We start from the raw sequence: 23,996 nt of genomic DNA on the forward strand, positions 1-23,996 counted from the left end.
CACTTTGCAAATCGAGCTGGATGTGGGGCTTTATGGAAAGAGTCCAGGGCTGGGCTTGTGGAGGGCTGCGGATTGGTAGGGAGGGGCACTGGCAGAGCTGTCAGGGTCGGGGGGTGTAGGGTGACCAGACATCCCGATAAAGTCGGGACCGTCCCGATATTTGGGTGGTTGTCCTGCATCCCGACCGACACAATTTGTCCAGATATTTTTGCTCCGACGGCAGCACTGGGGTTTGGGGGTTTTTCTGCTCCGACGGTGGACCCCCACCTGCCTCCCGCCATGTGTCCTGATATTTTCTTCATCTCATCTGGTCACTCTAGGGGGGTGCAAGCCCAGGGCTGGGATAGCAGGGGGCTGCGGGGTGGGACTAGGGAGAGCTCAGGGCTGGGATAGCAGGGGGCTGCGGGGCGGGACTAGGGAGAGCCCAGGGCTGGGATAGCAGGGGGCTGTGGAGTGGGACTGGGGCGGAGCCCAGGGCTGGGATAGCAAGGGGCTGAAGGTCGGGGGGGGGGGGGGAGCCCAGGTCCGGGATAGCAGGGGGCTGCCAGTCGGGGATGGGGAGAGCTCAGGGTCGGGGGGTAGGGGGAACCCAGGGCCGAGAAAGCATTGGGCTGCGGGTCGGGGGTGGGGGGAGCTCAGGGTTGGGGGGTAGGGGGAACCCAGGGCCGAGAAAGCAGGGGGCTGCGGGTCGGGGGTGGGGAGAGCTCAGGGTCGGGGGGTAGGGGGAACTCAGGGCTGAGATAGCAGGGGGCTGCGGGTCGGGGGTTGGGGGAGCTCAGGGCCGGGATAGCAGGGGGCTGCGGGTCGGGATTAAGGGGCAGCATGGGGGGTATCAAGGGGCACTGCCATTTCCCCAGCTCGCAGGCGCTTTGGGGCTCACCAGAAGATGCCTCGCTGGTTTCTGTGTCCATGTCCCAGCCCCCCGATGCCCACAGCCACAGGGGCTTGGCACTGATCCTCTCCCCTCCTTTGCCAGCATTCCTCACAGCCAGTCTGAGCGTCCTGACATCGGACGGGGGCCCTTTCGCCTCTGGTCCTGAGTGGGGCAGCCCCGTGGGGGCTCCCTGCCTGCTGGGGCCCCCGCCGGCTTGCGGCAGGTTCGGTGTCCCTGCTGGGGAGGGGGCCGCGGGGCTCGGGGACGGCATCCAGCCGGCCAGGAAGAACCAGCACGTGTCCAATGTGTCAGTGCAGCTGGAGATGCGGAGCCTGTGGGAGGAATTCAACAGCCTGGGCACCGAGATGATTGTCACCAAAGCGGGGAGGTAGGTGGGCATTGCCCAGGCAGGGCAGAGCAGGGACCCCATATGTACCTCCCCCCCATGTACCTTCCCCCCATTACAGCCCCTGGCAGGGGCCATGCCACCCCCAAAAAACTACCCCTGTGGCAGGAGCTGTGCCCCGTGTCCCAGCCTGGTGTTCTGTAAGACCCTGTCCTAGTTCCATGCAAGGGGATCTGGTGCCATCCACACCCTCCTGGGAGTCTGATCTGGCCCCTTGCTGCACCACACCAGGCAACGTGGCTCATTCCTGGCCAGAAAAGCCGCTCCCCCAGCGCTAAGGGCTGGCAGCTGGTGCCACATGTCACGGCTGCCCAGGACCCCATTGCCGGGTCCAGCCCTGCAACCCTTGGAGAGATGGGGGGAGGTGGGCGGAACAAGGACTGCCGGAAGCCTGGCCGGTGCCAGGAGCCAGCACTCCCTGCCTGGTTTGTCTGGGCACCAGGGGGCTGGGCACAGAAGGGGGCACCTGGGCTGATGGTGGATGCCGATGGGGGCTGGGTGTCTTGGGGCTGCAGAGGTACTGGGCCTATTCAGAGGGGGCTGTGAGGCTGGCAGTCGGGGTGAAGTCTGCCCCCGGCCATCCCTGGTCCTCCATCTGCTCCTATTACAGGGACCATGAGCTGCTGCTGCAGCCTGATGTTCCCGGGGGGAGGGGGGGGAGGCTGCTGGGCAGCTCTGCCCACCCCCCACCAGCAGCGCTGCCCCTCCAACTTAGTGCTTCAAATGCACCTGCCCCCCACTACCCTTCCACCGCCTCTGGCCCCTGCCCTCAGCCCCCCCCCCACTCATTCTCCCGCTCCTGCGTGGGTTCATGTTGCCCCACACTCATGCTCACGCCCAGTTTGTCCAGGCTGCTACACGTCCCAGTCCGTGGGCACCTGCACACATCCCAGGCTGGGCAGCCTGGCCCCTTTACCCCAGCCCACGCGTGTCACCCTGCTGGGCCCCTGGGGCGGGGAAAAGGGCTGAGACAACCCCCGCACCCCATGAGACACCCCCCAACCCCCCCCCCGCATGCGACAGGTTGACACCAAACCCTCTGTGTGACCAGGGACCCCCTGGCGCCCCTCCCGTGACCTATAACCCCAACCTCTCCCCCCTGTGACCAATGACACCAGGCCCTGTGCGATAGGGAGACCCCAGCCCTCCCCTCCATGTGACAAGGGCGACCCCAGCACCCCATGCCCTCCCCTCTCCTCTCCCACAGGAGGATGTTCCCCACCTTCCAGGTGAAGCTCTCAGGGCTGGACCCGCTGGCCGACTACGTGCTGCTCATGGACTTCGTGCCCCTGGATGACAAGCGATATAGGTGGGGGGGATACAGGTGGGGGGGGGACAGCTCCTGCCCAGCCCCTCCACCAGGTCCTTGAGCAGAGCAGCCGTGGGGGGAGGGGCAGCCCTGTGCTGGGCATGGTGCCAATAGCTCTGGCAGCTGTGCCCACCCCCACCTGCCTCCTGTACTCCGGCTGCCCCAGCCATGGCCTGTGACAGCCTCCCCCTGCCCCTCCCAGCTCCCCCCCTGCTCAGTCACACGCCCCCACTCACCACGAGCAGAGCAGGATCCCGGAAATGTCCTAGAACCCAGAACAGGAACTGGCCTCCCCATGGCTACAGGCCTCTATAGGGGGCGGGAGGAACCTCTGGGGCCCAGACAGCCCTCATCAATGCATGAGGCCTCTACCAGAGCTGGTTCCCCCCCTCCCCCGTGCTCAGATCCTGCCTCTCCCTGCAGATACGCCTTCCACAGCTCCTCGTGGCTGGTGGCTGGCAGAGCGGATCCGGCTGCGCCCGGCCGCGTCCACTTCCACCCCGACTCGCCCGCCAAGGGGGGCCAGTGGATGAGGCAGATCGTCTCCTTCGACAAGCTCAAACTCACCAACAACCTGCTGGACGACAATGGCCACGTGAGCCACCGTGCCACACCTGGGCAGTGGGCACAGCGCGGGGTGGGGGGGAAGGGGACCGTCCCTGAAGGCCAGAGACCACCCCGCTGCAGCATTATCTGGCAGAACAGGAACACCCCCAGCCACTCACGGGTCCCCCTCACCTTCCGAAAAAGGCTAAGCAATAGCTGGTTGAATGGGGCACGATGCCTTTCCCCTCTAGGGGGCGCTGGGAGCCCGTCACACTGGTGGGCTCACGGGGTGGGGAATGGGCACAGGGCCGTTCCCCTCTAGGGATGCCACTGCCGGAGTCAATCCAGCCCCGGGGGGGGGCGGGGAGCTGCCTGGCTCAGGGGGGCTGGGATATGGCACCGTCGGCAGGAGGCTGCTGAGATACCAAGCACGGCATGTGGCCCTACAGAGTGGAGGATGGGGGGTGGGACAGGGTGCCACGGGCTGAGGGTTGGGGCAAGGTGGGCTGTTGGACTGGGGCGGGGGGTGTGTGTGCAGAGCTAGGCCATAGGGTGAAGGAGGGGGTGGGATATGTTGCCATGGGCGGTGGCTGCCCATCTCACGCATGGCTCTTCTCTGGCACACGCAGATCATCCTGAACTCCATGCACCGGTACCAGCCCCGCTTCCACGTGGTGTACGTGGACCCGCGCCGGGACAGCGAGCGCTTCGCCCACGAGAACTTCAAATCCTTCACCTTCGTGGAGACCCAGTTCATGGCGGTGACGGCCTACCAGAACCACCGGGTGCGTGCGCGGCCTAGAAACCAGCCCCACCGTACAGGGCACTGAGCCAGCCCTCCCGGGGCCCCACGGCTGGACATTATAGCCCCCCTTCCTGTGATCCCTGCTCGCACCATCCCCCACACACCATCTTCGTGCCACAGCGCCCCCTGCTGGGGAGGGCAGGGCTAGGCAGTGCAGGCTCCGCCCCCTCACTGGGGTGGGGCTCGGCAGTACAGGCTCCTCCCCATCGCTGGTGTCACAGCGCCCCCTGCTGGGTGGTGGCCTGATGGCTGATTTCATAGAATCTCAGGGTTGGAAGGGACCTCAGGAGGTCATCTAGTCCAACCCCCATTTCATGCAGGGGGTGCAACGTCTCTCCGCAGGATTCTTGTCCCACTGTGCCTAGGGAGCTGCTGATCTGGGCAGGTGTCCCTGAGCTGCTGCCAGCCCCCCGGGGTGGGAGGGTCTCCAGGGCTGCTTCCTTACCCTTCACTCTCTCTCTCTGCAGATCACACAGCTGAAAATCGCCAGTAACCCCTTTGCCAAGGGGTTCCGGGACTGCGAGCCAGACGACTGGTAACTGCCCCTCCAGCACTCTTCCTATCCGGCAGGAGATGGGAGCACTGGTGACTCCCCTCCCCCCACAGGGTCCCACTGTCCTAACTACTGGGGGGGGGGTCTCCCTCCCACCCAAGGGCTCATCCACTTGGCAGCCCATCACACGCCCAGCTGCAATACCTCCCCCCCCGTCCCATCCCAAGAGAAGAGGGGAAGAGCAGCCAGGAGGGGCAAGAGATGGCACAAGGGGGAGGGGCCCACTATCAGCCCCAGTCACCTCCCCAGCAGCTCCCCCCACAGCTATGTAGCCCAGTGCCCACTCCCGCCCAGCCCCCACCAGCCACCCCCTGAATCAGTGTAGGACGGTTTGCACGTGTGCAAATTAGCTCATTAAATAGTTTGCAGTGAGGGTCTCCCAGGGGAGCTGTGCTTAGGTGGGGGCAGGGCACCTCTGCCCATCCTCCTGCCTCCCCTCCAATGTCTCACCCCAGCTGGGCCCCTCCCCATTTCTCACCCTCTCCCTTCTCATGTGCAGGCCTGGGGCGCCAGGACCCCTACTGGGAACCTTGGCCGGCACTCGGGGGACGGGCCCCTCCTCCCAGCTGAAGGACATGCAGGAGAAAGGTAACCCCCACCCCCAGGGCTATTAGCTCTGACACCAGGGTGCCCCCCCTCCACCCACCCAGCTGGAGAGCATGCAGGGACAGGGCTGTTGCCTACAGCTGGCTGAGGGGGGGGTCGTAGGGGATGTGGGTGCTGGAGGAACCCCACCCGGGCCCTCTTCACACGCAGCTGGGCAGGCCATGCGGGCAGGGCAGGGCTTAGGGAGCCACAGACAGGTGCTGGGGCTCTTGGGCTCAGCCTCTAGCATGGGCTAAGCTAGGGGGCAGGGCTCTCGCACTGATAGGGCGGAGCTAAGGCAGGGGGTGGGGCTCTCGCACTGATAGGGCGGAGCTAAGGCAGGGGGTAGGGCTCTCACACCAGCAGGGGCGGAGCTAAGGCAGGGGGTGGGGCTCTCGCACAGACAGGGGCAGAGCTGAGGGAGAGGGTGGGGCTCTGGCAGGAGCAGGGCTTGGCGACCTTGGCACAGCAGCCCTGCCATGGCTGTGACCCACCCTTGTTCTCTGCTCTCTCCCCAGGGCTGCCGGGCCGGCGCCGTGTCAAGGGACAGCTCCCCGCCACCCTCCTGCGAGAGGCCGTCCAGCTCCACAACCCCCCGCTCGTGCCACTCGCGGGGGCCCGCGGTTTCCAGGACAGCTCGGCTCCACGGCACCCTCTCCCCACAGAGCTGGGGCCCCCCCTGTACAAGCCCCTCTCCTACCACAGCGTGTACGTCAGGGCCAAGCCACGGGTGGCACCTTACCCACTGCCCGCCAGCCTCCACCCCTTCAACATCTACGGCGCCAGCCCCCCTGCCCTCAACTACGGGCAGCAGTGATGGGTAGCCAGGCTGGCCCCCTGGCTGCTTGTGGGGGGGCCAGCCTGGCTGGGGCACACCCCCAGGGCGAGCCCCAGCCACAGAGTGACAGAGGCAGGCTCCAGCCTGAGAGTCTCCCTAGGAGCCCTCCTGGCTGCCTCGCTCACAGTAGCCCTGGCCAGGCTGGGCTCCCCCTAACCTAGCCAGCTGCTGGGGGCGAGGCTACATGGCTCCCCTCCCCTCCCTCTTGGCTGCTGCAGGGCTGCCCCCCCAGGCCACGAGGCTCTCACTTTGGGCCATGAGCTGCCACACAAATCTCCCCAGCTTGTGGCCATTAAACTTCCCTGCACGAGCCTTTGGCGTGGGGGGGAGCCCTGAGCACTGCCCCTGGGAACGGGAGCCACAGCTCATGCCCGGGACACAGGGCAGTTCCCAGAGCACATGGCTGGTCAGATCCTGCCCCCCTCCCACCCAGGCAGGAGCTGCCTTCAGCACCTCCCTCCCTCCCAGCCAGAGCTGACCCCAGGGTGCAACGGAACCTTGGCCCCAGCTGGCCTGGCACATGAGCCACACCCAGGGGTGCTGGACCAGTTTAGCAAGGGGAGACAGCGCCAGCTGGTGCCAGTGTAGAGTAACTGCAGCGCCACTCCTGCGGGGGCTGTGCAAGGTGCCCCTCGCGTGAGACATGCCGGGAGAGCTGCCCAGGTAGAGGGCAGGGCAGGTTCACGCTCCTGAGCCGGGAGCTCAGCTGGCCAGGCCCCGTGAACGCCACCAGAGGCCCGGCGGTTTCCCGTTGCACACCACCAGGGACGGGGCTGTTTCACTCTTTAATTGTACAAAAGACAGGACAGAAGTAACCTGTGCCAAGGCAGGGAGCACCAGGCTCCGGCAGGCAGCGGACGACAGCATCAGGCCAAAGGGGACGGGAGGGGCGGGGGGGAGGGGAAACAGCGCCAGGCTTGGGGGGTGGGGGGAGCAGCGGCCAGCGTAGAAGGTGCAAACCCAAAGGGAGCCCTCTGCCCCGGGACAGGGCGGGAGGGGGCACCATCCCTTTGAGGTGAGGGTGGCGGGGGGCACCTGGTGCCAAGGGGCCGGTCTGGCCCTATTCCCAGCTGTCGGCGGGGAAGGCAAAGGGGCTCAGCTTGTACCCGGCGCCCACGTAGAACTTGTTCTGGAATTCCACCCTGCAAACAACACGGGAGGGGGGAAAAGGGGTCAGCGCAGACATCACCCCCCAAAACTGACCCAGGGCCTCCCCCATCCCAGGGGTTGCCCCACCACTGATCCCCCCGTCCCACACACCCCCAAGTCCAGGGCAGCTCCCCCTCCCCCCGCTGGGAGTACGGGCCGGGGGCTCACCAGTGCAGGCGCAGGGCGTGCAGGAAAGCCGACAGCCCCTCCATCACCAGCAGGATGGCCACCGTCAGCACGGCGAAGAAGGCGAAGACGGGCACCAGCAGCGCCCCGCCCGCGTAGATGTGCAGCAGGAAGCCGTTCCGCATCACCATGGTCCAGAGCACCTCCGACAGCTCTGCAGGGGCACTGGGGGGGTCAGAGCTGGGCACGCCCCCCTTCCCCCACATGCCCCGCCCCTGCACCCAACCCCACCCTGCCCCCACAGGCCTCCCTCCCACGCCCCCCTTCCCCCACACCTCCCACCCCGCCTCGCCACCCACCCCGCCTCGTCACCTGCCCCCACAGGCCTCCCTCCCGCCCCCACGCCTCCCTCCCCTGCACCCACCCCCACCCTGCCCCTCACAGGCTTCCCTCCCACCCCCACAGCCACCCATAACCTCCTCCCCTTCCCTCCAGGGGTGTGCATGAGGGGCCGGCCACAAAGCATGTGTGGACCAGGCTGAGCACAGGTAGGAGGCTGTGAGACCCCCCACCCCCCCACTCCCAACTCACGTGCATGGGCCAGGCTGAGCGCCCACAGGCGCAGGTAGGAGGCCGTGTTGGAGATGCAGCCCAGGCAGTACTCGATGGTGTGGATGGCCTGGTGCATGAAGACGTCCGAGAATTCAAACTGCGGGGGACACCAAGGCAGTGGAACGGGATGAATGGCAGCACTGAGCCATGGCACCATGCCTGGCCGCGGGGCGGAGGGCAGCACCACGCGGGGGGAGCCGGACACCATGCCCAGCCACTCTCCCCCAGCCTTGGCACGCTGAGCTGACCCCAGGCCCATCCGCAGGCCGTGGGCCCAGGCAGACTCATACCATCTGGAGCTCCCCAGCTGGGGCTGGATCTCGCAGTGCTGGAGGGGGCCAGCCCACAGATCACAGGCTACATGGGAGCCCGGCCACCCAGCAGCGCCCATTCCCACCCCCTGTGCCCACCCAGAGCGCTGGTGAGGGCACTGCTGAGAGAGAAGACTGGGATGGGGGGGGGGCTAATCCCGGCCCTGACACTCATAGCTTCGGGGGCTCCTGCCCACTGCAAGGCCCCGTCCTTCCACTCCGGGGCCACTGTGCGCCATGCTGGGGGGATGGGCAGCAGCTTGTCAAGCCCCACCCCTCTGAATGGCCCCGCCCCATCTCAGTGCAGCGACATTTCCGGCCCACAGATTGGAAAGTGGTCGGGGCCAGAGCTGCTGTGGGGCTCCCCCATGCTGAGTGGGACTGGCAGGTGTCCCGGCACCCAGTGGCGTTAAACCCGTCCCTCTCGGCAGCCATCACAGTGCCACAGGGCTCTCACCTCAGCCTCAGGGCCGTGCCCACCACGCTCCACGTCGGCCTCCATCACGTTCACCGAGTTCCCCGGCTCCTGCGAGCTCAGCAGCAGCTGGCGCTCCCCGGCGTCCCCAGGTGGGCCCAGCTGTGTAGAGCCCAGAGCCACACATCAGACATTAGAGGTGGGGGACACACCCCACAGGTCACAGCCCCCGGCCCTCCCCACGGCACCTGCAGCTCCCTTTGGAGAGGTCCCACAGAGCCCCACAACCCTGCCGCCAGCCCAGCCCTCCAGAGGCTACCCAGGGCCCCCACCCAGCCCCTTACCCTGAGATGAGGGTGCCCCCTGCGGCAGTGCTGGCACCACAGGTACACGGGCGTGCCCAGGAGCAGGACAGGCACAGAGGCCAGAGCCAGGACGACCAGGACGATCTGCACCGTCACCTGCAGTGGGGAGCGGGGGAGAGGGTCATGAGAGCAGCATCCCCACCTCCGACATGGGCTGAGCCAACATGGGTGGGGGGGTACCAAGTTAGGGGGGCCGTCGGTCCGATCCAGCATGGGCATGGTGCAAAGTGGGAGATTACCAGGCTAGTGGGGGGGGGATACCAGGCCGGAGGGGCCTGTTGGTGTGAGCTGCGCTGGCAGGGGGGGATGGATGGGCCCTGTGACAGGCAGGGGATTTGGACGCATCAGGCAGTGAACCCCATGTTGTTCCAGGGGATCCCCTTTGTGTTGCAACCCCTCTGCTGGAGCGTGCCGCCCTCCTTAGGGGACTAGCACAGCCATTCTTGGCACCCAGTGCGATGCCTCCGGCAGAGACGCTGGCACAGAGCAATCCAGGCCCTTGGCTCCGCCCGGCCCCAAGCACACCCCACTCTCTGCACCGAGCTGCACTCCCCCCTCGAATCACGTGGCTGCTGCTCTGGGCAGGGGGGAGGGGCTGTAGAGGGGCTGCCCAGCCCCAGAGCCCACGGGGGGAAGATTGGACCCGGGGCCTCAGGCACGACGGTTTCTGTGCAAAGCTCTGTAGCTCTCGTGCTTTGTCCAGAGTCAAACGGCTGGTTCAGCACACGCCTCGGCCCATGTCCCTTGGCCCCGAAGGGCTAACGGAGACGCGCAAGGCACCTACAGCCAGCTGAGGAGCTGGTTCCAAGGCCCAGCTGGCCAGGCTGTGCTGCCTGTGTGCCCAGGACGGGTGGCAGACCTGGAGCAGCCCCAGGGGGTGAGCAGCACATGAGATCCGGAGGTTGGGTCCCACCACACCAGCCTGGGGGCTGGTCAGAGAGCAGGGCTGGGCCAGGAGTGATGGGCCTTTTGGTCTGATCTGGAAAGCAGGTGGGAACTGGACTGGGTGGGGCAGTGGAAAGCAGCTGCAGATGCTGGCCTGGTGTGGGGGTTCCCCATCCCGGGCAGAGCAGGGAGCGGCCATCAGGATTCCCCATCCTGGGCCAGCTGGTGGTTGTCGGCGTTACCTGTGCGGGTTACCTGTCCCAGGCACAGCGGGCGGTTGTCAGGGTTACCTGACCTGGGCACAGCAAGTTGTGTTGGGGTTACCTGACCCAGGCAGCAAGCAGTTGTCGGGGTGACCCATCCTGGGCACAGCAAGCAGCTGTCGGGGTGACCCGTCCCAGTAGAGGGGTTGTTCGGGTTACCTGTGCGGGTTACCAATCCCGGGCACAGCAAACGTTGTCGGGGTTACCTGTCCTGGATACAGTGGTTGGTTCTCAGAGTTCTCGGCGAACAGGAACATGTCGATGAAGTGGATGAGGATGCTGGGTGCCAGCAGGGAGTTGACAGCACTGAACTTGATCCACTTGTAGAAGATCATGAAGACGAGGTAGCCGAAGAGTGCCAGCAGGAAGAGCGCCTCGGGCAGGAAGACCAGTGCCACCTGGTACCACTTCCTGAAGTGCCTGTGTGCCAGTGAGAGGGGAGTTGGCCCAGGCCCTGCATAACCGGGCTGCCCGCCCCCATGGAGGGAGCAGCGACCCTTGCAAGGTGGCCTGGGGCCCTGCACTGCTGCCCTGGCTGGAGCTGAGAGCAGCAACCCTGACAGGCAGGATCCCAGCGCCGAGGATGGCTGGCTCTGGGCTGCCAGGGGTTCAGGGTGTGCCCTGGGGGACTGGGCAGGGGAGTCAGGCAGCGCAGCAGAGTTGGGGGCACATCCCTTCCTGGCAGCAGGCGCCCCAGAGCAGCCCTGGCAGGCTTCCTCCACAGCCTGGCAGCACAGCCAGCTCACACCTCACAAAGCCCTAAGGGGCTAGAACAAGCCCCATCTGTGCTGGGCACTGGCCCCGATGCCAGCCCCAGGGAGCCGCCCCTGCACAGAGAGACACGTGGCACTGGTGCCAGGCCAGTTCAGAGCAGCGCCACTGACTGCCTGAGGGGCTGGGGCCACGCCCCAGGGCAGGGAAGGCTTGAGGGCGAGGGGTCTCCATCCCAGTGAGGGGCTGTCGGCAGGCGGGGCACCAGGCTCGGGTGCCAATCCTTGGCCAATATCCTCCCCCCACCGGGGCCAGGATTTCCCACAGATGCAGATCCCTGGGCACAAGGAAAGGGTGGGGCCAGAGTGGGGGATGCGCCAGGCTCTGTAGCCCTCTCCTCTGGGGCACATGGCCTGCCAGGCCGAAGCGAGGAGGCACAGGTGGGCAGCGGGGGTGGGCGCTGGCAGCTCCCCAGGCAGCGGCGACTCACAGGTGGTTGAAGACACCGAGCAGCACCCCGAAACTCATGTGGATGATGCCCAGAATCACTGACATCTTCATCTTGAAGGAGTTGAGGAAGTTCAGGTGGTTGTTGGCCAGGCTCCAGACCTGCAGCCAGATGAGAGGAGGCATCTGAGCCAGGGTGGGCATGCAGCTCCCAGTGGGGGGAGCAGAGCAGAGGTGTGGGGGGGCAGGGGACAATTGGCCAACAAAGTCCCCCCATCCCTCCCTACTCACCGGGTCGATCCCGAAGGGGTAGGGCCCCTTGAAGACTCCAGTGATGTTGGGGTCCAGGGTGAGGAAGGCGTGGCTGGCTAAGTAGTCGGAGCTGTGGGGACAGGGGGGTGTCAGTGCTGGGGGGAGGGGCTGGGCAGAGTTGGGGGGCACATACGGATCTGCAGGTGGGGCAGTACGCGGGGAGGCAGCGCTGACGCAGGGGAGCATGCAGGGCAGGTGGCAGGGAGGGGGCACATGGGTGTGCGGAGTCAGGAATGGGATAGAAGGGAGGGGGATCCCACAGGTGGGTAACGGGTATGGGGGCAGGGGAGCAGGCTGGTATGTGAGAAGAGGGACCCCGTGGGGGGTAGCAGGTAGGGGCTGGGGTAGCAGGCAGGGTCCTGGGGGGTGAGCAGCAGCCAGGTGGGGAAGCAGGCAGGGGTCCCATGGGGGGTAGTGAGCAGGGTACCAGGCAGGAGAGCAGGCGGGGGGTCCCGGGGCAGGGACAACAGGGTACCAGGTGGGGGAGAAGGCAGGGCGTGTGAGAAGAGGGACCCCATGGGGAATAGCAGATGGGGGCAGGGTACCAGGTGGCGATCCCATGGGGTGGTAGCAGGTGGGGTCCTGCAGGGAGAGCTGGGTACCAGGCAGGGGAGCAAGCGGGGATCCTACAGGTGGGGGTCCCATGGGGGGGAGCAGGGTACCAGGTGGGGGTCCCACGGGGGGGAGAAGGGGAGCAGGGGAGTAGGCGGGGATCCCGCAGGGGGTAGCAGGGTACCAGGCGGGGGTCCCGTGGGGAGGGGATCAGGGAATCAGGCGGGGGTCCCGCGGGGGGGCAGTGCCCACCTCCAGTTGGAGTGGTTGACCATGGTGGCCACACTCCAGGCAGAGGGGAAGATGGCGGTGGCCTTGCTGAAGCACTCGTTGTAGATGAAGCCGGTGTAGACGGAGAAGGCCCCCATGAGCAGAATCAGGTAGCGCCCCTCAAAGAATGTCTGCCAGATCTGGGGACAGACAGACAGATGGAGGCACAGCTCCGTAACAGCCCAGCACTCCCCCATCCCCCCCACCCCCCCCCAGCAATTCCCCCCCCTCGCTCACCTCGTTGCGCGCTTCCCTCAGGCGGGGGCTGCTCTCGGCCAGCACCATCCAGAGGGCAAAGAGGAACATCAGCAGCCCATGGCCCACGTCCCCGAACATGACAGCAAACAGGAAGGGGAAGGTGATGATGGTGTAGGGCGCTGTGGGGGCAAGGAGCATGTCAGAGAGGTCCCCCCACCCCACATGGGCCCCTCACCCCCGCACAGGCCCAGACCACCCTGACACAGCCCAGACACAGGGCTTTTCCCCTCTTGGGGGTGCCAGCTCTGATCTGTCCCCAGGGCGGGGACTGGCTGGCTCAGGGGGGCTGGGAATGGGAAAGGGGGTCTTTTCCCTCTAGGAGGCGCTGGCTCCGATCTGTCCCCAGGGCGGGGACTGGCTGGCTCAGGGGGGCTGGGAATGGGAAAGGGGGTCTTTTCCCTCTAGGGGGCGCTGGCACCGATCTGTCCCCAGGGTGGGGACTGGCTGGCTCGGGGGGCTGGGAATGGGACAGGGGGTCTTTTCCCTCTAGGAGGCGCTGGCTCCGATCTGTCCCCAGGGCGGGGACTGGCTGGCTCGGGGGGCTAGGAATGGGACAGGGGGTCTTTTCCCTCTAGGAGGCGCTGGCTCCGATCTGTCCCCAGGGCAGGGACTGGCTGGCTCAGAGGGTGGGGAATGGGTCATGGGGCTTTTCCCCTGTAGGGGATGCTGGCTCTGATCCAACCCGAGGGCGGGGGGGGTGGGAGGGTGGCCCCGGGGGTCCCTTACCTGGGTTCACCTCCTGGTAACTAGCGACCCCATAGGCGTCGACGATGCTCTGGAAGCCGGCGGTGAACTTGTTGGTGCGGATGAGGGTGGGAGGGCTCTCAGAACTGGGAATCTGGTGCACGAACGACTCCACCCCCGAGCCACTCTTGTGCTGCAAGGGAAGGCGGGCCTGGGACCGGGGAGCCTCGAGGCAACACCAATCCACCCCCCCTCACTGCCAGCTGGGGAGCAGGCAGGGGCTGGCTTGGCCTGGGGCGCAGCCGGAGGAGGGCAGGGCATGGAGGGAAGTGTGGCATAGTAGGAGGGGGTGGGCAGGGGAAACACCTAACAATCCGTGGAGGGGGGAGAACATGGACTGGCTCGGGGGGAGGAGGGGGTGGAGGCACGTACCGATCCGGGGGGGGCATGTACCAATAAGTGGCATGTGGGGGCAGGTGGGCAGAGGCACTTACCGATCCGGGGGGCGGGGGGGATGTACCAATCCATGGTGTGGGGGAACGGGGATGGGTGAAGGCACATACCAATTGGTGGGGAGGCGGGGGGACACATACCAATCCGTGGCATGGGGGGGGGGGGCTGGCAGAGGCACATACCAACTGGGGGGGGGGGGGGGGCGGGAAGATATGTACCAATCCGTAGCATGGGCGGTGCGGGGGTGGGCAGAGGCACGTACCGATCCGTGGCGCAAGGCCTCCTGCACCTGTGGCAGGTCACGCACGGGGCACCACACCTCGGCGATGAGGCACTTCTCGATGACGTTGAAGCTGCACTGGTTGAGGATGAGGTAGATGGCCTTCATCTTCTGCACCTTCACGCGCCAGGCCGGCAGCATCAGCACCACCTTCTGCAGCACCTGGGACAGGTACTGCTCCGTCTCCCCCAGCACCTGCCGGGGGGAGGGAGGTTCACAGGGGCAGACACCAACCCCCCCAATATTCCAACACAGCTGGGGCCCCCCAGCCCAGTGTTTCCTCTCCACCCTGGTAGGGGCCTCAACTGCTGCCCACCTCCCTTACAGCCTGGGACTCGTAACGCTGGAGGTTGTTGAGCGGGACTGTCCTCGCCCCCCCCCACAACCTCCCCCATCTCACTGCAGTGAGGTCGTTGAGCAAGGAGTGTCCCCGGGGCCTCCCTCCAGCGCCCCCATCTCACTGCAGTGAGGTCGTTGAGCAAGGAGTGTCCCCGGGGCCCCACACACAGGTCCTCCATCTCACCGTGTTGAGGTCGTTGATCTGGGTGAGCAGCCCACTCAGCACCTCCAGCCGGTCGGCCTCCCTGTCGGCGTAGGGGTACACGTGGCAGTGGAAACTGGGAGAGACACGCACAGGTGAGCGGGGAGCATGTTGGCGGAGAGGGAGGGCTGAGTTGTGTGGGGGAGAAACTGGACAGCTCGGGGGGGGGGAGGGAGAGGTTTCGGGGGGGAGGCACAAACGACTACCATCAATCCTGCGCCTCCTACGGGCAAGAGGAGTCGGGCCAGCCAGCTGGAGGGGGCCCTGGCACTCTTCTCCCATCCCCCCCCAGGGAACAGCCACACCAGGCGGCAGGGGAGGGGCTGCCCGCAAGACACTCCCCCGGACTCCTAGCTCCCCAGACTGGAACAAGAGCGGCTCCGGTGTGGCACCGGGACCCCCCACGTGGCAGCAGCAGGCATATGGAGCGCCGGCGCTTGGGGCAGGAATTGCTAGGGGAGTGGACAGGCAGAGAGAGATGGCGAGGAGACAGGGCAGGTGGGGGCCAGCACTCACCAGTCCGAGATCTTGCGGATTTTCTGTCCGATCTGCTCCCCCCAGTAGGAAATGAGGAAGATAACCCAGGTGATGCTCTCACCCTGCGGGGGGAGCACATTACCCATGAACCTCAGCACAGCACAGGGGCGCCTACAAACCACCCTGCCCCATGCTCCCAGGCTCCAGAGAAACCCCCCAGCCCCACCCCACTCAGATCCACCCACGTCCCCTCCAGGCCTGCCCCCCCTCACAGACACCCAGGCCTGCTCCAACCACCCTTCCTGCAACCCCCCTTCCCGCCCCGCACTCACCGTGGCTGGGTCCTCCATGGGCTCCGCCATCTCCACAAAGTTGGCGATGAGGTACCCGCGGCAGGCGCGCCACAGCAGCCGCTCAAAGGAGGTCACCCGCCACGGGTGGATCACGCCTGCCACAAAGCTGGGGGAGGGGGGAGAAGCGAGAGTCAAGGGGGGGCGCTGGCATCCCAGGGCAGAACAGCCCCACAGCACCCAAGGGCGCCACGGCATCACCACAGAACCCGCCGTGTCCCAGGCACAGCCCCGCTTTCCCCCCGCACCCCGACGTTGTCCCACAAGGGGCCTGCCCCACAGCTGCTGCCCAGTGTCCCAGGAGGGGCCTGCCTCATGGCTGCTGCCCCATCTGTAACCCATCCCGCCCGCTCTGGAACCAACTCACTTGACTTTGACATCGAGTCGTGGTGCCGTGGATGGGTTGAGCAGGGGCTCCTGGTCCGAGAGGGCGCGGGGCCGGGCGGGGGAGCCCAGTGATGCCTGCCACACGGGAGAGAGACCGTCAGGGGAGCTGCCCAGCCTAATGGGGCCCCCTCCTTTCCCCGGCAACCGGTGCCCCCCTCCTTGCCTGGCAACCTCTCCGTTCTCCCCCAGGAATCCACCATTGGCCCCCACACCAAAGGCCTCCCCACACACACCAGTGCCCAGCCCTGGGGGTGACCCACTCCACCCCTCCCTGCCCCCCAACCTCTAGGACACCTCCACTCCACCCATCCCCTCTCTGCCTCCCAGATTCCCTTCCATTCTGCCCCTCTATACCTCAAAGTAGCACCCTGGAACTACCATATTCTCTACTGTCATAATTATGATAAGTTTTGTACATAGTATGTCTTATGAGATATTATTTAAAAAACCTTGATCTGTTGAACATAAATACCATCTAATTGTCTATGCTCTCATTGTATGTGAAGTTATGAAGCATTGCTACATGTATTACTGAAATAGTTGTGAGGGGAGATGCCCCCAGCCAATCTTTCAATTGCAACAAAGGATCAGCCGGATGTGCTGATGGCCCATTAAGGGAATCAACTCTCCCAACGGCCATCCCAGAGACTTCTCAGAGAGAGCATGTATGCAATGGACCAATGGGGACTGCCTGATCCCCATGTCACAGCAAAGATCTTTCCAGCAAGCTGGAAGAAGCTGTAAAAGAGAGACAGTGACATCATCACTTGGCCTCTTTCTTCCAGGTGTTGACTTGAATTGGGAGGGGAAACATCTGGAGGACAAAGACGTTGAACTGGGGAGAGTGGTCCCAGGCTGGAAAAGAGTCCCAGCCTGTGCATTGAGGATCTGTAACCTGATTGTGCCATTGGTCAGGGTGAGACACTGCTTGATTCAAATCCTGTTTAGTTTGTAGAACTTAGATTGCAAATTTATTTTATTTTTATTTCTTAAGTAACCAACTTTGATCTCTGTGCCTGCTACTTATAGTCACTTAAAATCAATCTTTCTGTAGTTAATAAATCTGTTTTATATTTTACCTAACGCAGTGTGCTTTGGTTGAAGTGCTTAGGAAATCTCAGCTCAGGTTACAAAGGTTAGTGCAGGGGACGGCAACCTTTCAGAAGTGGTGTGCCGAGTCTTCATTTATTCACTCTGATTTAAGGTGTTGTGTGCCAGTAATACATTTTAATGTTTTTAGAAGGTCTCTTTCTATAAGTCTATAATATATAACTAAACTATTGTTGTATGTAAAGTAAATAGGGTTTTTAAAATGCTTAAGAAGCTTCATTTAAAATTAAATTAAAATGCAGAGCCCCCAGAGTGGTGGCCAGGACCTGGGCAGTGTGAGTGCCGCTGAAAATCAGCTCGCGTGCCGCCTTCGGCACGTGTACCATAGGTTGCCTACCCCTGTGTGTCCACTCCACATAGAGGGAGTGATGAACTACTTAATGAACTTGCACGGCCCAAGAGGGCCTTGAACAGTCCTGGAATGTAGGGCTGGCGCTGGGGGGAACTGAGTGGGAGATCATGAGCGGCTGGGAGATCATTCATGTAACTCAGCTGGGCGTGTCTCTGCCTGTGGATGTCTGTGTAAGTGCAGTGCCTAGCCAAGGTTCGGAGCTTGACATCAGCATCACAGTGTGAGACAGAATCCCCAGGTTGGTGGAACAGGGCTCAGCAGCCCCCCAGTCCAGGTTACACCCCAGGGACCCCATCACACCCTCCCAGCCCCCCAGGCCTCTCTGCTCTGCCCCTCCTCTGCTCCCTCCAGCCCCCTCCTCAACCCCAAGGCCACTGCTCTGGCCCCGCACGAGGACTCACCAGCTGGCCGGTGAAGCGCTGCCCCTCGCGCAGGACTTGCACGTACTCCTGCAGCTCCCGCAGGCGCCCGCCCAGCGACTCCCGGTTGCGGCTCACTTCGCGCAGCTCCTGGGCCAGCTGCTCGGACTGCTCCTGGATGTGCAGGGCATCACGGGGCGGAGGGGCCGGGGGGCTTTCAGGGCAGGGCCCCAGTGCCAGCCCTGCCTTCCGCAGCTCCTGGTGCAGGAACGCTGCGCAGCAGGGACACAGCGTCCATCACCACTGCTCGTGCACAGCCTGCCCCCATCAGGTACCCATCTGGAGACCCCCCTCTCCCCAGAGCACAGGGTTGTGTCTCTGACCATCTGGGCTAACAGCCATTGATGGGCCTATCCTCCATGAACTTATCTAGTTCTTTTTTTAATCCAGTTATATTTTTGGCCTTCACAACATCCCCCGGCAGCGAGTCCCACAGGGTGAAGAAATACTTCCCTTTGTTTTAAACCTTCTGCCTGTTAATTTCATTGGGCGACCCTTGGTTCTTATGAGATGTGAAGTAGTGAATAACACTTCCTTAGTTACTTTCTCCACACAATTCATGATGTGATAGGCTTCTGTCATATCCCCCCTTAGTCGTCTCTTTTCCAAGATGAAAAGTCCCAATTTATTAATCTCTCCACATACGGAAGCTGTTCCAGACCCCTCATCATTGTTGTTGCCCTTTTCTGAACCTTTTCCAATTCCAATACATCTTTTTTTGAGATGGGGCGACCACATCTGCACGCAGTACTCAAGGTGTGGCTGTACCATGGATTTATACAGAGGCAACATAATCTTTTCTGTCTTATTATCTATCCCTTTCCTAATGATTCCCAACGTTCTGTCCGCTTTTCTGGCGGCCGCCGCACATGGAGTGGATGTTTTCAGAGAACTATCCACCATGATAACAAGATCTCTTTCTTGTGTGGTAACAGCTAATTTACATCCCATCATTGTATATGTATAGCTGGGATTATGTTTTCCACTGTGTATTACTTTGCATTTACCAACAGTGAATTTCAGCTGCCATTTTGTTGCCCAGTTACCCAGTTTTGTGAGATCCCTTTGTAACTCTTCATAGTCTGTTCTGACTTAACTAACTTAACCCCATACCACTGGGCCTCTGCCACCCCAGACCCCCTCCATCCCACCACTCCAGGCTCCCATCCCCATGCGCAACCCCTGCCACCCCAGAGAGACCTCCTGGTTCCCACCTGCCCAAAGAGGAGACACTCTTCCCTCCCCACACAGGCTCTCCACCACTCCAGAGCTTCCCCTCCCTTCCCCTCACCCCACGGTGTCCCCAATGTCCTAGACTTTCCACCAAGTCTCCCTGTCCCCCAGAAGGAGCCCCCTCCCCCCGAGTGGCTTGACACTCACTGAAGGTTTTCTCCATGTCCTCACAACGCCGCACCTCGCCCACGAAGCGCCGCTGGAAGGCGTTGACATTGGGGTTGAGCTAGGGGAGCAGAGACAGCACATCAGAGCCCAGCTGCAGCCCACCCTGCACGGGGCCCTGACTCCGGGCGGCTAGGGTGGGGCCAGCCGTCCCAACAGTCCCAACCCCTCAGTCAGGGACCCCGATTCCTGTCCCTATTGGGACCAGCCACCTGGACACCTCCCCAGTCAGGGACCCTGACTTCCCCTACCCTCCCCCAACAGCACCCCAGTGACGAACCCCAACTCCCACTGCCCCCCATAGGCACCAGACATCCTGGCTACCCCATGCCCCCTTCCTCTCCCGCTCTGGGACCCTGACTCTTCCCCTATAGCAGATGAGACGTCCCAACCAACCCCCCACAGCCACCTCGCCCCACCCCAGCCAGGGACCCCGCCCCTCTGCTCCCCCCAGGAGAGCACCACGTCCTGCCCTGCACATACGTCTCTGAACTCCACGAGCCCCCTCTCGCCCAGCTCGCTGACGCAGGCGTAGGCCGAGGCCGACTGCAGGAAGAGCTGGGCCAGGCAGACCTCCTCGCTGCGGAACATGGAGCCCATGGCGCTGCCGGGGGAAAGGGAGAGTCAGTCACCTGGCGGCGAGGGCAAGGAGCACAGAGACCCAATCCCACCCCCTCCCACTCCCCTTGGATGCGAGGGGCACCAGAAGCCACGCTGTAGCAAGCAGCCCAGGCGTGGGGACGGACTCCTCACCTGGCAAGGAGGAGAGGAAGGGGCTCCTGCTGGGGGCAGGAGCTGGAGCCGGCAGAGACAGGCGGCAGGGCCACGGCACTCCCAGCAGATCTGGAGAAGAAGTGGGCACGGCCGGGAGCCCCCGCTTCAGCTGGGAGGAGGCAATTGTGGCTCAGACTCCAGCTCCCCGACAACCCGGCCCGGCACCCAGACAGTCACCCCGAGCTCCAGCCATCTATCAAGCTGGCACCTCGGCAGCCATACCGGCCAGCCGCTCACCTCAGGGATGGCCTTGCAGCTGCGGGGGGCACGCGGTGTAAGGGACCCACCCAGGGAACAAGGATCCGCAGCTCTGCCCACGAGACACCCAGCAGCAGCTCGGCTGAGTCACCCTGGACTTTTTTGACCTCAGAGGTTGCAAAATAGTTTCCAGTAGCACCATCCCCCTCCACCCCAGACCAGCTCAGCTTCAGCCGCGCCTGAGTCAGGGCTGGCCGTGCCGCTCACCTTTGGGGCTGACCCAGCCAGACCCGCATGGCCCAACAAGGGGTGGGGAAGGGCACATGATGCCCTTGCCACCAGGCAAGCGATTTCGGGAGAAGAGGATCAAATGGGAGCACAAAGAGATCCAGAGCACCCTCCACGCCCCTTTGCAACGGGAGGGCAGCCGGGGCCCTGCAGCAGCTCTTAGGGCAGGAGGAGGAGAGGATCCAGACCTCAGGCTGGGCCCAGCTCACTGCAATAGGGTCATGCCAACACTCCAGCTGAAAGCAGGGAAACACAAGAGGCCTCTTGGAGAAAGTCCCACTCCCTGCACAGGGTCCCGGGCGTACCGGGAGCGAGGTCAAGCGGCCGCCCTGATGCTGAACCACACCCAGCCCACCTTGAGGCACCACCGGCTACTGCCCACTGCAAACAGGAGTCCAGTGGGATCCCCAGCCCAGGGGACACGGCTGCGCTGGGGCAGAAAGGCCCGTGTTTCTGAAGCTGCCGCCAGTCTTGTGCGCCCAGCCTGGGGCGTTCAGGCTGCCTCTCCCTAGCCCGCGCCACTCCCACGCAGGGAGGCCCTCTCGTCTCTCCTTCTGCCTCTATGGGGCACCCGCGCTGCAGCCAGCCCAGCCACAGCCAGCGCCCCCAGCCTCACAGACAGGTAGCCAGCACCACCGACTGTTCCCTCCAAGCTGGCTCCTTCCATCACCTCCCCATGACACTGTCCCAAGGCTGGCAAGAGGACCATTACCCCATGGAGCAGCCCATGCTCCCAGCATGCACTGCTAGCCCAGGGGTAACACTGGACATGGAGATGTTAGCGTGTCCAAGCCAACGTCCGTCCCTTCCAGAGCCAGGCACAGCTGGATTCGGGGACCCACAGAACCTGGCAACAGCCCCAAGGATACAATTAGAGCGGCTCATAAATGGAGCTCTCTGAGGGCCTGTCTACACTGCCACTGGAGATGTAATTCATGAGTAGCTGTCCACACCAGTGCAGGAACCTCTACCCAAGCTAGGAACCACCCCTCCATCTGCAAGGTATGTGACAAAGTGGGAATTTTCTGTAATATTTTTTACGAAGCCCATGCGTGCCTCAGTTTCCCCCAGATTTCATATTGTTACCCAGCGGGTGGGGGAAGGACTGTTTGCTCTCAGGACAGGCTAAGAGACCTGGTCTATGCTACAAAGTTAGGCTGAAATGGGCGCCCTTGCATCGACCTAGTTGTGCATGTGTCCAGCCTTCGTTCCAGCTTGGCCGGGCTCTGGCTGACCAGAACGGTCGATGCTTTAACCTTCAGTTTTCTCTGCTGACCTAAGGCCACCCCATGCTGTGTAACAGGTGACTAATAAACCTGCCTGGTTTGCCAGCGCTGCGTGTGTCACTGCAAACACTGGCTGAGGTGCGTTAGTCCCTGGAGAGTGGCCTAGCCTCTCCCAGGAGTCCCGTTCAGCTGGACTCGCCAGGAAAAGCTCACGCTGTGAAACACGAGTGCTGGAGCCCCAGAGGTTAACTGGAAGGAGGCAGTGAGACCTACCCCTTGGGGGTTGGACAAACTGAAGGGTTCCTCCTAGAGATTGTTCCAAAACTGGGGGCGTAGCACCAATGCTATCAATCCGTGACAGCCAGGGTGACCAGATGTCCCGATTTTATAGGGATAGTCCCGATTTTGGGGTCTTTTTCTTATATAGGCTCCTGTTACCCGCCACCCCCCTCCCGATTTTTCACACTTGCTGTCTGGTCACCCTAGTGACAGCGGAGACGTTCCCTGCGACTCCTGTAGCATGGTCAGAGCACACGGGAGCCAGCTATCCTGGGCACAAGCCTTGTACGGCCCCTTTTCAACCACACCCGCATGCCAGCCCCTGTCTGGAACATGCCCTGCCCCATTGACTCCACAGGGAGGCAGCATCCCAACCGCGCTAGAGCGCGGCTTGTCCTGCGCCACACTGCACTCACTGTAACCAGGCATTACGGAGCAAGGACACGGGCCCGCCTAGCAAGGGAGCAGCAGCAGAAGGCCACCCCGCTGGGTAGCGTGCTCACCCGGGCCACGGGTTCCAGTCCCTGCTCTGACCCAGGAAACTGACAGCAACAGCTATTGGGGAATGGCTCCCCGCAGGGCTCTGCTCACAGTTGCTCTGCTTTGGAAACGCAACCATTACCCAGAATCAAGTGACGTTTGCTCCAGAACAGAGCACCGCAGGGGTGGGGGCCACTATTCTGCAATAGGTCCAGCCATCAGCATCCCCATGTAGACAAGCCCATAGTCACCGAGCCTCAGCACCCCCGTCACTGGGGTCACAGCCCTGCCCTGCCACAGTGGGGCAGGCACACACAGATGAATATACTAACCCCCAAGGGGTGCATGGATGTGACAGGGACAGGGCGTAGGCAGGCGCCATGGTGCTGCAGCACTGTGCTGTGCTCAGCTCAGACTCAGCCTGGTCCAGAGCGGGGCACATGCCCCCCCCCGCCAAGACTTGACTTGGGTTCTCGTTGTGCTGTTCCCAGTGCCCCCAGCTCAAGGGGCCCCAGCCACCCCAGGAGGAGAGGGGGCATCACAGCTCTGACTAGGGTGACCAGATGTCCCGATTCTTGGGTCTTTTTCTTATATAGGCTCCTATTACCCCCCACCCCCTGTCCCGATTTCACCTTTGCTGTCTGGTCACCCTAGCTGTCCCCGACCACCAGCTGTGGCTACTGCAGGCCCCAGGCTGGGCCAGACTACATGCTCCCGCTGGGATGGACCCAGGGGATAGGTGCTGGAACTTGGGGTGCTGCCGTCCGTCCCCCACCCCCACCGCTTGAAGTGGTTTCCACTATTTACACGGGTCACAGTGTGGTTCAGCGGCTCTCAGCCCCCCACTATACAACTTGTTCCAGAGCCTCTGACCCAGGGCCCTGGGAGGGGGCCTGACTCCCACCCCTCGGTTTTAGAGATGGGGGGAGGGCGATCTCCCCACCTGAGCCAAGCTCCGTGACCCCAATGCCCAGCCAGCCCCACGGGCACGGGGGGGACCCCCTGCCTGGGATGTGCCGGAGCCCAGCTGTGCCCCAGCCCCACAGCTTCGGTCACTCCGCTCCAGGGGGGCTCAGGGGAGGGACACGCGAGCCCCCGAGCCCGGGCGAGCCGGAAGTGGCGGCAGCAGCAGCACGTGGAGCCAGGCCCTGCCAGGCTCCCTCATCCCAGCCTCCGCCCGCGGGCTGTGACCCGGCCCCGGGGGCCGCGGCTCCTACCTGCGCTGGGCTCCAGCTGCTGGTCCCGGCTGGGTTGTGAGGAGACGGGAGTCCGGGACTTCCTCTTCCCCTGGGCGGGCTGCTCCCGGCCGGGCCGGGTCAGACCCACCCCCGGGACCTCCCCCACTGCCGGCTGCAGGCAGCTCCGCACCCCTCCCTGGCTTCCTGCCCCGCGGGGGAGGGGGCACTGTGCGAGGAGCTGCCCCCCCCCGGGTGCCCACCCCCCCGCACTCCACCCGCCGAGCCTCCAACATCCGGACCCCCCCCCCGGCCGAGCCTAGCCCCCCCCAGCACCTGGACCTCCTCCATCGGGACCCCCCCCACGCCGAGCCTCACCCCCACTCCATCCAGACCCCCCGCGCCTAGCCCCACCCCCCTCCATCCAGATCCCCCCCTCGTCGAACCTCACCCCTCCTGCACCTGGACCTCCTCCCCCTGCACCGAGCCTCACCCCCTACGGACCTGGACACACCCCCCCCGCCGAGCCTCAC

The 23,996-nt window shown here is 63.7% G+C and overlaps 2 protein-coding genes across 3 annotated transcripts; one reads left to right on the forward strand and one right to left on the reverse strand.

The window, feature by feature from the left end:
- Positions 1-822: 822 nt before the first annotated feature.
- On the forward strand, positions 823-6,473 carry TBX10 (T-box transcription factor 10). The gene is made up of 7 exons (XM_045014456.1): positions 823-1,262; positions 2,488-2,589; positions 3,013-3,184; positions 3,765-3,920; positions 4,408-4,475; positions 4,993-5,081; positions 5,597-6,473. The coding sequence occupies exons 1-7, from the start codon at positions 823-825 to the stop codon at positions 5,893-5,895; spliced, it is 1,326 nt and encodes a 441-aa protein (XP_044870391.1). The 3' UTR covers positions 5,896-6,473.
- TCIRG1 (T cell immune regulator 1, ATPase H+ transporting V0 subunit a3) lies at positions 6,409-23,618 on the reverse strand. Of its 2 annotated transcripts, none has more exons than XM_045016076.1 (20): positions 23,506-23,618; positions 19,527-19,647; positions 19,026-19,104; positions 17,628-17,857; positions 15,745-15,839; positions 15,360-15,486; positions 15,067-15,149; positions 14,533-14,626; positions 13,992-14,204; positions 13,319-13,469; positions 12,572-12,711; positions 12,317-12,474; positions 11,492-11,582; positions 11,244-11,362; positions 10,249-10,462; positions 8,874-8,990; positions 8,572-8,691; positions 7,783-7,900; positions 7,234-7,405; positions 6,409-7,058 (listed from the first exon to the last, which is right to left on the reverse strand). In XM_045016076.1, exons 2-20 carry the CDS (start codon positions 19,641-19,643, stop codon positions 6,977-6,979), a joined length of 2,520 nt encoding a protein of 839 aa, XP_044872011.1. In that variant the 5' UTR covers positions 19,644-19,647; positions 23,506-23,618; the 3' UTR covers positions 6,409-6,976. The 2 variants fall into 2 exon arrangements, with proteins under 2 accessions (XP_044872011.1, XP_044872010.1); XM_045016075.1 differs by lacking the exon at positions 23,506-23,618 and adding an exon at positions 19,797-19,940.
- Positions 23,619-23,996: the final 378 nt, after the last annotated feature.

This window comes from Mauremys mutica, chromosome 4 (genome assembly GCF_020497125.1).
Source record: "Mauremys mutica isolate MM-2020 ecotype Southern chromosome 4, ASM2049712v1, whole genome shotgun sequence".
Lineage (NCBI taxonomy): Eukaryota > Metazoa > Chordata > Testudines > Geoemydidae > Mauremys > Mauremys mutica.

What these genes read in the sequence shown, in the direction of transcription:
- TCIRG1 (XM_045016076.1), bottom strand. Translation starts at nt 19,643, where the DNA reads ATGGGCTCCATGTTCCGCAGCGAGGAGGTCTGCCTGGCCCAGCTCTTC. An exon ending in CCATGGAGGACCCAGCCACG is followed by an intron (nt 15,150 to 15,359) that starts GTGAGTGCGGGG and finishes CTCCCCCCGCAG; the next exon opens with GGTGAGAGCATCACCTGGGT. An exon ending in CACGCCCTGCGCCTGCACTG is followed by an intron (nt 7,059 to 7,233) that starts GTGAGCCCCCGG and finishes TGTTGTTTGCAG; the next exon opens with GGTGGAATTCCAGAACAAGT.
- TBX10 (XM_045014456.1), top strand. Translation starts at nt 823, where the DNA reads ATGGGGGGTATCAAGGGGCACTGCCATTTCCCCAGCTCGCAGGCGCTT. An exon ending in ATTGTCACCAAAGCGGGGAG is followed by an intron (nt 1,263 to 2,487) that starts GTAGGTGGGCAT and finishes CCTCTCCCACAG; the next exon opens with GAGGATGTTCCCCACCTTCC. An exon ending in CTGGATGACAAGCGATATAG is followed by an intron (nt 2,590 to 3,012) that starts GTGGGGGGGATA and finishes CTCTCCCTGCAG; the next exon opens with ATACGCCTTCCACAGCTCCT.